This window comes from Lepidochelys kempii, chromosome 20, assembly GCF_965140265.1.
Source record: "Lepidochelys kempii isolate rLepKem1 chromosome 20, rLepKem1.hap2, whole genome shotgun sequence".
NCBI classification, from domain to species: Eukaryota; Metazoa; Chordata; order Testudines; family Cheloniidae; genus Lepidochelys; species Lepidochelys kempii.
This window is the reverse complement of record NC_133275.1, coordinates 25,052,194-25,066,089: the sequence shown is the minus strand read 5'-3', so window position 1 is coordinate 25,066,089 and position 13,896 is coordinate 25,052,194. Positions and strand designations below refer to the sequence as shown.

General features: G+C 47.0%; 2 protein-coding genes across 4 annotated transcripts in view; one reads left to right on the top strand and one right to left on the bottom strand.

The window, feature by feature from the left end:
- ICAM5 (intercellular adhesion molecule 5) overlaps window positions 1-5,160 on the top strand; it is a 26,808-nt gene extending 21,648 nt beyond the window's left edge. The window contains exon 11 of the mRNA XM_073319142.1: window positions 4,862-5,160. Within this exon, the coding sequence (XP_073175243.1) occupies window positions 4,862-4,882 (21 nt within the window). The 3' untranslated portion in view covers window positions 4,883-5,160. The remainder of the gene's footprint in view (window positions 1-4,861) is intronic.
- Window positions 2,338-13,896, bottom strand: ZGLP1 (zinc finger GATA like protein 1). 3 transcript variants are annotated; one of them, XM_073319144.1, is made up of 6 exons: window positions 13,490-13,896; window positions 11,221-11,333; window positions 9,695-9,788; window positions 8,696-8,827; window positions 8,083-8,313; window positions 2,338-3,668 (listed from the first exon to the last, which is right to left on the bottom strand). In XM_073319144.1, the coding sequence occupies exons 1-5, from the start codon at window positions 13,864-13,866 to the stop codon at window positions 8,127-8,129; spliced, it is 903 nt and encodes a 300-aa protein (XP_073175245.1). In that variant the 5' UTR covers window positions 13,867-13,896; the 3' UTR covers window positions 2,338-3,668; window positions 8,083-8,126. The 3 variants fall into 3 exon arrangements, 2 of the variants coding, with proteins under 2 accessions (XP_073175245.1, XP_073175246.1); XR_012155764.1 differs by lacking the exon at window positions 13,490-13,896 and having other exon boundaries at window positions 9,607-9,788; window positions 11,221-11,706; XM_073319145.1 differs by lacking the exon at window positions 8,083-8,313.

Here is a 13,896-nt window from a genome sequence, read left to right as displayed (position 1 = left end):
CCCCCCCCCCGGCTGGATCCATCTCAGGGGCTGCTCGAGCCTGTCCGCTACACCCCCTCGTCCGGCCCCCCGCCTCCAGTCGCTCCCACTCGCCTCGGAGCTCGCAGCCTCCTGCTTCCGGGACCATGTGATCCTTCTGACTGTTGGCCCGGGAAACATTCCTGTGTTTTGCTCTGGGGAGAGCCAAATAAAAAACGGTTGCATTTTAACAAGTGCCGGCTCCTGGCCCGGCAGGGCCTGCACCCAAGCCAGCAATGCACCAAATCGATTCCCCACAGCCTGGGCTAGAAAGCTGGAATGCCCTGACTCCAGGACCCTGTCTCCCGCCCCACCGTCTCCGAGCCCTGCAGCCTTCACTGTGTTTAACCTCACAATGCCCCAAGAAATGTAAACCCTACTGTAGAGATGGGAAACAGGCACAGAGAGGCTGGCCAAGGCAAAGCACTCTGTGTCAGCACCAAAGTCGGGCCAATGCAAGATATTCCCTCCCCTGCCTTGTCCCTCTGACTTGGCCCAGGTCATGGCACAACAGGGAATCGAACCCAACGGCTGCACTGGGAGTTTGGTTCCACGGCTAATCGGGCCGTTTGCGTTCATCCTTTTGCAGGCTGATTCTCTTTTAAAGAGAACCTGCTCTTAAAAATCCCCAATGGCGGAGATTCCACAGCCTCCCTGGGCAGTTTATTCCAGAGCTTCACCGATAATGGTGGGTGCTGGGCCCTTGTCAATCTGGTCCTGAGCTCTGCAAACTTTGGTCCTCAAGCACAGACTAGCCGACCAGGATTATTATTATTTACTAGTTGGCTGCTAACAAGGTGTGCTCCCATACCATGACAACTGCCCTACAATATGGTAACGGACAGGCCAACCCACCGGGCACTGACCCAGGGACCTGCAGGACCAAAAGCATCAGCTACTAGAGCTTGACCTAAGGAATCAGGGCTCCCCTATCCCCTACGGCTTGGGAGCAAGGGGGCCTGACCCGTGACACGCATTTGCCCGGGGGTTACACTGTGTTTATTATACAACATCACAACTCATCCCATAATAAATCCTGAAACCCCGGACTCTGAATCCCGCATTGGTCTCGTGCTCTGCACGTCAGAAGCTTTTCAGTCAATTCAGCCCAGCACTTGGGCATTCATTCGGTTTTAATTTTGACCTCAGTGGAGTTAAACCCATCAGTAAAGTCAGCCACACGCCCAAACGCTTCGCTGAACCAGAGCCTTAATAGCGAGCAGGAGCAGCACCACCAAGCAGCTTAAGCAAGAAACAGCGTAAACAGGAATCCCAAGGCTGGATCAGATCCAAGGTCCCTCTTGACCACTGTCTCATTTCCTAGAGTGCCCAGTCCAGATGCTGTATAGGAAGCTATAAGAACCGCCCCCCCACCCCCTCCCACAGTAGCAGATGTGAGATAAGCTGCTCCTGGTGTCTACTAGTTCGATTGGCTTAAACCCTGAAGCACAAGGTTCAAAATCCCTCTCAAAATCTGTGTAGCTAATTAGGAGAACTTTGGGTACTCTTGCTATCCATATAAATTTCCAATTCCCCTTTGAATCTTGCTAATTTTTTTGCCTTCTGTGACTTCCAGTGGCAGTGAGTTCCACAGACTAATCACACAGTTTGAAAAAGCATTTGCTTTCATCTGTTTTGAAGTGGGCTTCTTTTAACTGAACATCCCCCTGGCCCTTGCGTGATAAGACATGGGAGAGCAGAAACTCCCGCTCTCCTTTCTCTGCCCCACTCTTTATTTTATGTACCAACCTCACTTCATCGCCTTTCTGAGGTCAACACTTCTAAGCTTTCCACTCTCTTTTCATAGCGGGTCTTTTCCATGCCAAAGCAGGGACCAGTCCGTTCTCAGGGTTTTCATTGTTTTGAGAAGTTCATTGGCAGAATAAATCAAGCCCATAGTCACTGTCCAGAGACAGGAAGATAATGCCCCTGAGATGGGTTTCTCTAGTAATAGCTAATGCATCCAGCCAAGGAACATCGGAATTCACTGCCTCTTGGCTTCCTATTAAGGCCCTGACATGGCAAAGACCTTGACTTTAAGCACATGCTTAAGTGCTGTGTTGAATAGGGATGGGATTGCTCATGGGTAATGTTCTCAGAAGCAGCTAAGCCTCTAAGTCACTTAGGCCTAGCTCCTTTAAGGTGTTTAGGCATCTAACACCCATTGATTTCAAGACTCTTTTTGCCGCTTGTAAACCACTGAGACAGCACCTTGATTGGATTGAACCAGCTGTGAATAGGGGAGGCCTGGCTTTATATCTCCCGTGAGAAACCAACATGTCACATCAAAATTCAAAAGGGACGCAGGGAGTAGAGTCTTTCCATACACAGCTACAAGAAACCAGTTTTATTCTAAAGTGCAACCATTAGACTTCTGAACGAAAGCCAAAAACCCAACAACACTTGATCACCTTACACCAGATCTCTTCCCCGCATTGTCACCACATTGAAGTGCTTGAACATTTGTACCAGAAAGGAGAAAACATGGCAATTTTCATCCATATTTACAACTTGGCACATAAAGTGTGTGTGTGTGTGTGTGTGTGAACAATGTCACACTGCAAAAATAAATATATTATTTACACATATAAATATATCTAGATAATCATTTTGTACAAGAATGCCCCATAGGAACTATTTTACGTAACAAACTAATTGAGAATTGACATACATTTCTGAAATACATAACAAGCTAATGAAGGAGATAATAGCTATTCAAAAAGTGCAACCCTTACTAAGTTTAGTGCAACAAAACAAATGAGGTTCATATTAATTATCCCCAACTAACTTCTTGTTGTTTAGTTTTTTAAATTAGCAAATATAAAAGCTTTGAAGTCTGAACCCTGAATTCACTAAGTTTGCAAGTCTTAGTGTCTCTCCTTGGAAAGACATCAGCACGTTAACAGGAAAGCTCTTCATTGGGGTCTGTGAATGAATATTGATCTAAAACATTCTTAAACCCTTAACAAGGCTTCATTTCATTTTGAGCGGGTTTTTTTAAGCATTGCCAGAATCTACATGGTTGCTGGCACAGGTGCACATTACTATCTGAAGGGAGCTAATATTTTATTCTCCTTAACGTCTTTTGTTTTTTCTTTAACATCCAGAGTGATCTCAATTTTTTCTGGATTCTACATTTGCCCCATAAAAAGGCCTGACAGAAAGAGCCACGCTGCAGTGATCTATTCTACTGTCAAGGCAGGTTAGACCCAGGCCGTATCACTGCTGGCCAGGGTACCCTGGGGTCCGAACAAGCAGCCACCCACACTCACAAACACGGCTAGCCAGGAGCAAGCTTAAGATTCAAACTCTTATTTTCCCACCCCTTATTCAATCTCTAACAACTTCACCTCTGCAAAAATATGGGTTCATTTTCTCGTCCACTTCCCAAGTTGCTCACACAAACCAAAGGCAGGATCGAACATTCCTTTTACAGAAAACAACAGCATGAGAGGAAGGGAAAAAAGCAACAACTGGTCTTAAAGGCAACTGGACTGAGCCAACGCTTCTTGCAAACCTCCGTTCAGACTGCAGGGCAGCGTTGGCCTACTGCTCACTCCAGCAGATACCAGCGCCCTCTGTTACGCAGCCCGCTGTCCGGCTAATAGCAAAGAGTCCTTGCTTGAGATTTAAGGAAGTCGTCGCATTTTCTAGAAATTGAAACAAAAGGAGCCTAATTCAATTATGTCCTTTAACCCTACAAAAAGAAAAGGAGTACTTGTGGCACCTTAGAGACTAACCAATTTATTTGAGCATGAGCTTTCGTGAGCTACAGCTCACTTCATCGGATGCATGCCGTGGAAACTGCAGCAGACTTTATATATACACAGAGAATATGAAACAATACCTCCTCCCACCCCACTGTCCTGCTGGTAATAGCTTATCTAAAGTGATCATCAGGTGGGCCATTTCCAGCACAAATCCAGGTTTTCTCACCCTCCACCCCCCCACACAAATTCACTCTCCTGCTGGTGCTAGCCCATCCAAAGTGACAACTCTTTACATAATCAAGTCGGGCTATTTCCTGCATAGATCAAGGTTTTCTCACATCCCCCCCACCCCCATACACACACAAACTCACTCTCCTGCTGGTAATAGCTCATCTAAACTGACCACTCTCCAGGTTTAAATCCAAGTTAAACCAGAACATCTGGGGGGGGGGGTAGGAAAAAACAAGAGGAAACAGGCTACCTTGCATAATGACTTAGCCACTCCCAGTCTCTATTTAAGCCTAAATTAATAGTATCCAATTTGCAAATGAATTCCAATTCAGCAGTTTCTCGCTGGAGTCTGGATTTGAAGTTTTTTTGTTTTAAGATAGCGACCTTCATGTCTGTGATTGCGTGACCAGAGAGATTGAAGTGTTCTCCGACTGGTTTATGAATGTTATAATTCTTGACATCTGATTTGTGTCCATTTATTCTTTTACGTAGAGACTGTCCAGTTTGACCAATGTACATGGCAGAGGGGCATTGCTGGCACATGATGGCATATATCACATTGGTGGATGTGCAGGTGAACGAGCCTCTGATAGTGTGGCTGATGTTATTAGGCCCTGTGATGGTGTCCCCTGAATAGATATGTGGGCACAATTGGCAACGGGCTTTGTTGCAAGGATAAGTTCCTGGGTTAGTGGTTCTGTTGTGTGGTATGTGGTTGTTGGTGAGTATTTGCTTCAGGTTGCGGGGCTGTCTGTAGGCAAGGACTGGCCTGTCTCCCAAGACTTGTGAGAGTGTTGGGTCATCCTTTAGGATAGGTTGTAGATCCTTAATAATGCGTTGGAGGGGTTTTAGTTGGGGGCTGAAGGTGACGGCTAGTGGCGTTCTGTTATTTTCTTTGTTAGGCCTGTCCAACAACATACTAATCCACAGAGGTCTCCCTGCCAACACTACAGAAAGAGGGATTCTAGATGGACTCCTCCTGAAGGTCGAAACAGCAGACTGGACTTCTACATAGAGTGCTTCCGCCGACGTGCACGGGCTGAAATTGTGGAAAAGCAGCATCACTTGCCCCATAACCTCAGCCATGCGGAACGCAATGCCATCCACAGCCTCAGAAACAACTCTGACATCATAATCAAAAAGGCTGACAAAGGAGGTGCTGTTGTCATCATGAATAGGTCGGAATATGAACAAGAGGCTGCTCGGCAGCTCTCCAACACGAGTTTCTACAAGCCATTACCCTATGATCCCACTGAGAGTTACCAAAAGCAACTACAGCATTTGCTCAAGAAACTTCCTGAAAAAGCACAAGATCAAATCCGCACAGACACACCCCTGGAACCCCGACCTGGGATATTCTATCTACTACCCAAGATCCATAAACCTGGAAATCCTGGGCGCCCCATCATCTCAGGCATTGGCACCCTGACAGCAGGATTGTCTGGCTATGTAGACTCCCTCCTCAGGCCCTACGCTACCAGCACTCCCAGCTACCTTCGAGACACCACTGACTTCCTGAGGAAACTTCAATCCATCGGTGATCTTCCTGATAACACCATCCTGGCTACTATGGATGTAGAAGCCCTCTACACCAACATTCCACACAAAGATGGACTACAAGCCGTCAAGAACACTATCCCCGATAATGTCACGGCTAACCTGGTGGCTGAACTTTGTGACTTTGTCCTTACCCATAACTATTTCACATTTGGGGACAATGTATACCTTCAGATCAGCGGCACTGCTATGGGTACCCGCATGGCCCCACAGTATGCCAACATTTTTATGGCTGATTTAGAACAACGCTTCCTCAGCTCTCGTCCCCTAAAGCCCCTACTCTACTTGCGCTATATTGATGACATCTTCATCATCTGGACCCATGGAAAAGAAGCCCTTGAGGAATTCCACCATGATTTCAACAATTTCCATCCCACCATCAACCTCAGCCTGGTCCAGTCCACACAAGAGATCCACTTCCTGGACACTACAGTGCTAATAAACAATGGCCACATAAACACCACCCTATACCGGAAACCTACTGACCGCTATTCCTGCCTACATGCCTCCAGCTTTCACCCTGACCACACCACACGATCCATCGTCTACAGCCAAGCTCTGCGATACAACCGCATTTGCTCCAACCCCTCAGACAGAGACAAACACCTACAAGATCTCTGTCAAGCTTTCTTACAACTACAATACCCACCTGCAGAAGTAAAGAAACAGATTGATAGAGCCAGAAGAGTTCCCAGAAGTTACCTACTACAGGACAGGCCTAACAAAGAAAATAACAGAACGCCACTAGCCGTCACCTTCAGCCCCCAACTAAAACCCCTCCAACGCATTATTAAGGATCTACAACCTATCCTAAAGGATGACCCAACACTCTCACAAGTCTTGGGAGACAGGCCAGTCCTTGCCTACAGACAGCCCCGCAACCTGAAGCAAATACTCACCAACAACCACATACCACACAACAGAACCACTAACCCAGGAACTTATCCTTGCAACAAAGCCCGTTGCCAATTGTGCCCACATATCTATTCAGGGGACACCATCACAGGGCCTAATAACATCAGCCACACTATCAGAGGCTCGTTCACCTGCACATCCACCAATGTGATCTATGCCATCATGTGCCAGCAATGCCCCTCTGCCATGTACATTGGTCAAACTGGACAGTCTCTACGTAAAAGAATAAATGGACACAAATCAGATGTCAAGAATTATAACATTCATAAACCAGTCGGAGAACACTTCAATCTCTCTGGTCACGCAATCACAGACATGAAGGTCGCTATCTTAAAACAAAAAAACTTCAAATCCAGACTCCAGCGAGAAACTGCTGAATTGGAATTCATTTGCAAATTGGATACTATTAATTTAGGCTTAAATAGAGACTGGGAGTGGCTAAGTCATTATGCAAGGTAGCCTGTTTCCTCTTGTTTTTTCCTACCCCCCCCCCCCCAGATGTTCTGGTTTAACTTGGATTTAAACCTGGAGAATGGTCAGTTTAGATGAGCTATTACCAGCAGGAGAGTGAGTTTGTGTGTGTATGGGGGTGGGGGGGATGTGAGAAAACCTTGATCTATGCAGGAAATAGCCCGACTTGATTATGTAAAGAGTTGTCACTTTGGATGGGCTAGCACCAGCAGGAGAGTGAATTTGTGTGGGGGGGTGGAGGGTGAGAAAACCTGGATTTGTGCTGGAAATGGCCCACCTGTTGATCACTTTAGATAAGCTATTACCAGCAGGACAGTGGGGTGGGAGGAGGTATTGTTTCATGATTTCTGTGTGTATATAAAGTCTGCTGCAGTTTCCACGGTAAACATCTGATGAAGTGAGCTGTAGCTCACGAAAGCTCATGCTCAAATAAATTGGTTAGTCTCTAAGGTGCCACAAGTACTCCTTTTCTTTTTGCGAATACAGACTAACACGGCTGTTCCTCTGAAACCTGTCTTTAACCCTACAGTTACTATGACTGTTCCCCGTTCGAGCTCTAGGGATGAAAAGGGCTGGATCTGAGGCAGGCATCCATCGTCATGGGGAAGTGTGTGCATTATAGCGGCATGAGAAGACCCCAAGTGAGACTGGGGCCCTGTTGGGCCGGGTGCTGTACAAACGTAGTGCAAGAGACACTCCCAGCCCCAAAGAGCAGGAAACAGAGGCCTTGAGAGGCAACTCAGCGGAGGTCAGTACAGAGCCAGGCCTGGAACCCAGAGCTCCTGACTCGCTGGCCACTGGACCATCCAGCACCCAGCTGACTCTTGTTAAAGATGCACTGAGAGTGCAGAGAGAGACAGAGGTGCAGGATGGACACATTTCAGAGTGTTCAACCTCCAAAATACTTGAGACCAGGCCAGAGTAGGGAGCTGGGAGAGGGAGGGATGACAAACCACTCTAGAACCAGTGCTACTGGGAGAGCTTGTTGCACTTAACTACAATCAGCCACTTCCCTCTTGCTAATCTGAGCCCCCAGCCTGCCCCGGCTCTTTCCAACTCTGTCACTTTGCTAAACGAATGCAGGCAAACGCTGCAGCAGAAAACAAATGCAACACAACAGAGAGAAAAGCCAGCGAAAGACATGTGACAAAGGAAGGAGGCTGGTAACATGTTTAAATACCTGGTGCATAAGGCAACCTCTGGCTGCAGACGTGTCCAGCTGTGTCAGGTGTGCGTTGTTTCTACTTGGAGGCAATTCCTTCCTGCCTCACAACACACATAGAGGGCAGGACTCATCTCTTCCAGCAGGGCCAGGGAAGGAGGGACACACACACGCGTGCACACACTCCCAAAGTACAGAGAGGATGAGAATGTTTCTACTGCAAAATAACTTCTTGTAGCAAAATAATATCTATTTTCCAGGGGAAAAATATCTCCAATAAGTGAAACTTAACATGTGGGAAGAGCCAGTACAAGGCTCCCTGCTTAAATGGAACAAAAGTCCCTAGATTTTGTTCTGACTCCCTGCAAAAGGGTAAATTTCACCTTCAAAGCACAAACTAACTTCACTGTAACCAAGAGCTGCCTCCATGGACACATTTAAACCATTCACACCTTCCATTCCCCTTCACTAGGGTAAACAATTTCACTGGATCAGATCTGTGGCTTCCACACCCCAACTTGTCTGATCAAAGGCTCTGGAAGGGGAGCAGGGGTTAATTTTAAAATAAGGATGTTGCAATTCAGCCAAAGCTGTTCCTTTTTTAAACATAAATAAATAAAATGGGAATGACCTTTTCACGGTTCTCTGCTGGGCCACGGCCACGCGCAGTCTGTCTCCACAGTTAGAGCAACGGGAGTAAGGTTTTCCACTTTTCTTCGGGATATTCCAGCAGCGGAAACATCGTATCCTGTACTTTTTGTACCTGGGGGGAACGGGGGGGGGGGAATCACTTGGTTCAGATAATTACATTTTTAGCCAAAAGTGGAATAATCATTTTATTTCCCCTTAGTCTTTTGAAATGTTCCCTCTGCTTAGAAGGGGAATACTTAGGGTGGAATTTATTTAGGAAAATGCCTTGGGCCAAGTTTTTTGGAAATGGGGCCCAGATTCTCAAAGGTCTTTAGGTGCCTTGAAATCAAGAGGAGTTAGGCAACTTTTGAGAATCTGGGCCTGGGTTCAGGTCTTAAATCCATATTTAGGGGCCTTGCCAGCCCCAAGTGTCCAAAACCTACGAGTCAGCAGACCCTCAAAAAAATCAAGGGGTTAGCTTAAAAATCAAACAAACAAAAAATAAAATGTTGATTTTTTTTGTAATTGCTGTCAGGCTTCAGAGCCTTTATATGGTAGACTAGGGTCATGTTTTCAGCTCTGTCATTTTTCAAAGTTTAAAGCTTTTTTTCTGAACCGTTTTTCAAAAATTAAAGCTTAGTGTTTTGGGTAATCACATGACTCTGGGAGATGGAGCTTCCAGCAAAATACCAGTTATGGCAAGATTCCCAATAAGATCATGGGAGCCGGCAATATTGATTTAGGCACCTAAATAAGAGCCTGGCGTCACTGCCATCTTACGCCAGGCACCTACCCAGTTTTAACCTAAACTGCTGCATCAGTGGGAACTGCTGGGTGCTCAGAACGTGGAAACAAGCTGCTCGTTTAGGTGCCTGAATACAGGAATCTAACCTCAGTCCTGCAAACACTTACCCACATAGTTAATTTTGCACAGACCTTGGCCTGGCCCTTTTGTGCACAGTTTCAGAAAGCAACATCAGCAGCACGATGTCACAGGTACCTGATGCCACAAGCATTGCAGAGTGGGGTGCCGTCCTCAGCAATCCTCCACAGGGGAGTTTTCCTCGTCTGGCAGGACGCGCAACACTTACTACCTAAGGAACAGACAAAGCTTCAGACGTGGGCTGCGTTGTGGCTTTATGGCGTAGTTTCATGGAGTTTAAGGCCAGAAGGCATCATGCATTGAGTGCAGGGACTTCACTATGACCTATTGACACCCCTTCCGGCCCTACCCTTCTATGATTAGATCATCTAGCCTGACCTCCTACCTGCCACAGGCCATTACATTTCACCCGTTTATTTACCCCTATATTGAGCCCAATAACTTGTGTTTTGCTAAAACACCTCCCCAGTCTGGATATAAAGACCTCATGAGATGAAGAACCCACCACTTCCCTTGGTAGTGTTTTTCCAATGGTGAGTCACCCTCCCTGTTAAGAATTTGTGCCTAATTTCTGATGTGCCTTATGTCACAGCAAGACAAAGCAACAGCTCTGGGTGTATTAAAACCACAATCCCCAGGAACTGGAAAACAAGTGAAAGGGCTTAGAGATCTATTTATTTTCTGGTGGATAAACATGATTTTAGTTTGTGGTGTGGCAGAAGAAAAGGAAAATAAAGTCACAATAGGTACAGTACCGTTGCGACTTCATTTTGTCATAGCTTTTCCTATCAACTGTATCTCCAGAACTAACCCTATAATTAAATAACACAGCTACAAAACCAGTGTCCAGTCATACAAGTACTATTGTGCTTACAACCATAGAGTATTGCCTGTTGAAAATTAAGGGGACTGCTCACAGCAGTAAGTTCTACACCTGGTAGTAAGTACATATGAGAGGAGGCACTTCAGTTATAAAAGCCCAGATCCTCCGTTGGCGTAAATCAGCAGCAGACACCTCAGAAGGTTGTGGAAGTGCCTTCACTGAAGGTTTTCAAAAGGAGGCTGGATAGCCATCTCGGATGGTTTAGACACAACAAATCATAGAATCATAGAATATCAGGGTTGGAAGGGACCTCAGGAGGTCATCTAGTCCAACTCCCTGCTCAAAGCAGGATCAATCCACAGCTAAATCATCCCAGCCAGGGCTTTGTCAAGCCTGCCCTTAAAAACTTCTAAGGAAGGAGATTCTACCACCTCCCTAGGTAACGCATTCCAGTGTTTCACCACCCTCCTAGTGAAAAAGTTTTTCCTAATATCCAACCTAAACCTCCCCCACTGCAACTTGAGACCAAATCCTGCATCTTGGCAGGGAGTTAGATTAGGTGACCCTTGTGGTCCCTTCTAACCCTGTGGTTCTGTGAGTCTATGGCTGCTCCTTGGAGTTATGTCTGACTTCCACCAGCTAGGATCTGGCTAGACAGGGATTTAAGTGGAGTATACATCTTAAGCTGGGCTCTGCACAGGACTGAATTTCTCCCTGCAATAGGAGAATCAGACCCAGTATCAGTATTTATAGCTGCCCCAATCATTTTAGAGTGTTACCATTTGATAGTAAAGGTTTCTGTTTCTGAAAAGCAACATACTCTGGACAGAGAGGGAGCCTTGATCCTCCTCAGAACTGCTGGCTCTGCAGAATTCTCTTGTTAAAGAGATTTGCCTTGGATTTGGGTTACGGCTTCTTTTCCCATACATTGCACTGCGGACAGATTAGATGAGACCAATTTTACCAGGTTGTGACATTACTTTCAAACAAACAAACCAAAGAGCAAAAACCAGTGGAACATCATTAAAAAAAAATCTTCCTCCCAAACCAACAAAAATTAGCTACCGAGGGTCAGATTTTCCATCTGCTTGTTGGGCAATCACGGATACCCAGCAAAGTGGCACAGAATGCCCCCAGATCAGCCTGTTGTGTTTTACAGCCTCTTTCCACTGGTGTCAATGACAGTACAAGGTGCAGGACAGAGGAACTGCCATGATGGATCTGACCTACAGGCTGCCTAGTAAGGGGACAGCACAATAGAGTCATAGATTATGGCAGATGTGGGGTAATCTGCCCCCTATGTGGTCTCATCCTAACCCCTAGTAATTAGGGATTGATATAGGACCTAAGGCAGGAAGTTTAATGTCTCTTCCAAAATGGTTATTAGCACTAGCGGTTAGTACTCCGGAGATCCTTATTATCAATATAGTGTCCAATCCCTCTTGGAATCTTGCTAAATTCTTGGCCTCTGTGACCTCCCATGGCAATGTGTTCCATGGCCTAGTTACATATTGCATTTGAAAAAGTATTTCCTATTCTCTGTTTGAATTTGCCAGTTTCTGTTTTCCTTGAATGTGGCAATGGCAAATCAGGCCCCAGCTATCTAAGGACTGAGGGGGAGCTGTTCAAAAATACCTGAAAGGATTTAGGCACAAAAGTCCCTTTCAAAAGTCAATGGAACTTGTGCTCCTAAAACACTTGGGTGGCTAAAAAACACCTCTCCCTCAATACCTGTCCGAATGTGGATTTTCAACATTTCCCTGTATCTCTACAGGCTAAAGGAGGCTGAAAACAGAACCAGAGTGAAGTCTCTTTTCTTCTGCTTCAAAAAACTTTAAAAGGAGTTTGGTGGTTGTATTTTGACAGACACTTTAGGAAGTGGGAGAAGACCAGACTGTCGTACGAGATATTACTGGAAGAGACAGTAAAGCTCATGCTCCAGGGCTTAAACCACCTCTCTCTGATAGAGACTTAAAGTGGGGAGCAGATTATCCCACAGCTACTACTGCAGGGCTCTTACACCTGCCCTTGAGACAGCTGGTGGTGGCCACTGGCAGAGACTGGATCCTGGACTAGATGGGTGTTGGGGCTGAGCAGGTCTGGCAATGCCTCTGGTCCTAAGTCAGTTTCTACTGGCTGCAGTTTAAAGTGCCAGAGAACAGACGATTTCCCAACCCCAAAAATCAGATCACTATGTAAGCGGAAAGCACTAGAGGAGAGACAATGGAGCCTTTCCTCTGCTGGGATGGGGAAATGACATCATTTGTGTTATGATTACACACTGTCAGAGTGTCAGGACAAATCCCAGCTCAGTATCTCTGACCCCCTCCCGCCGCAGAAAGGGGATCCCTACACAGAGCTGGACAGGTCCCCAGTATCCAAAGGCTGGGGGGGGGAAGCTTGGAGGAGAGGTGGCAGGAGTTGGGGCTGGAGTTCCTCGAGCACCTGGAGAAGACACAGACACATACACAATAAACAACCATAAATCAAGGAACCTGCCCTCTTTGGTGTGACACCCTTCCTATTGCTTTCAGTACCTAGATACCACAGTGACTGGCTCGCCACAACACGTGATAGGAGAGAGCTCCCTAGAGAGAGGGTGTGTGCATGGGGAGGGATGGCTAAATAGTGGGTGTGTATGGGGAGGGATAGATAGATAGATAGATAGATAGATAGATAGATAGATAGATAGATAGATAGATAGATAGATAGATAGATAGGGTGGATGGGGATAGAGGTGGTGGATGGGGATAGATAGATTAGGTAGATGGGGTGAATGGGGATGGGGGTGGATGGGGATGGATAGATAGATAGATAGATAGATAGATAGATAGATAGATAGATAGATAGATAGATAGATAGATAGATAGATAGATAGATAGAGGGGGATGATGGAGATAGATCGATCGATCGATAGATCATGGGCCTGTTTGGCAAGTGGATGGATGGATAAATCCTGGGTGTGTACAGGGGTAGCTAGCAAGCTAGCTCTGGGTGCCTATGTGGGTCCTTTAGACAGACAGAAAAGCCATGTCTCCCTTAGCAGAGAGCCAGTGATCAGTGCCCGCGCCGTGGCAGGAGCCCTGTACCTGCTGTACTGTGGGCGGATGAGGAGCTGGTACTCATCGGAGCTGCCTTGGCAAAGACACAGGCGCATGCAGAGGGTCACCCCCTGGAAAGAGGGGTCTCGGGCCTCAGCGCTCCGGCTGGGTGCGGGCTGCTTGCGGGGATTTCTCCTCCTGCAGCCTGGCTCAGGCTGGCTGGGGCTGCCGGCCCCTGGCTCCCAGCTCCGCCCCTCCTGCCCGGCCGCCCCGGCCTCTCTGGAGGGGTTGCCATTGCAGTCTATGGGGAGGAGGCAGGGGGACATCGTTTGGGGCCCTGCCCTCGTCTCGGGGCGGCTGGCGGGGGCCGCCGCGCCGGACACCAGATGAGAACAATGCAGGCTGATGAGACTCAGGGTGTCCATGGGGCTGCAGGTGCCCAGGGAAGCGAGGGG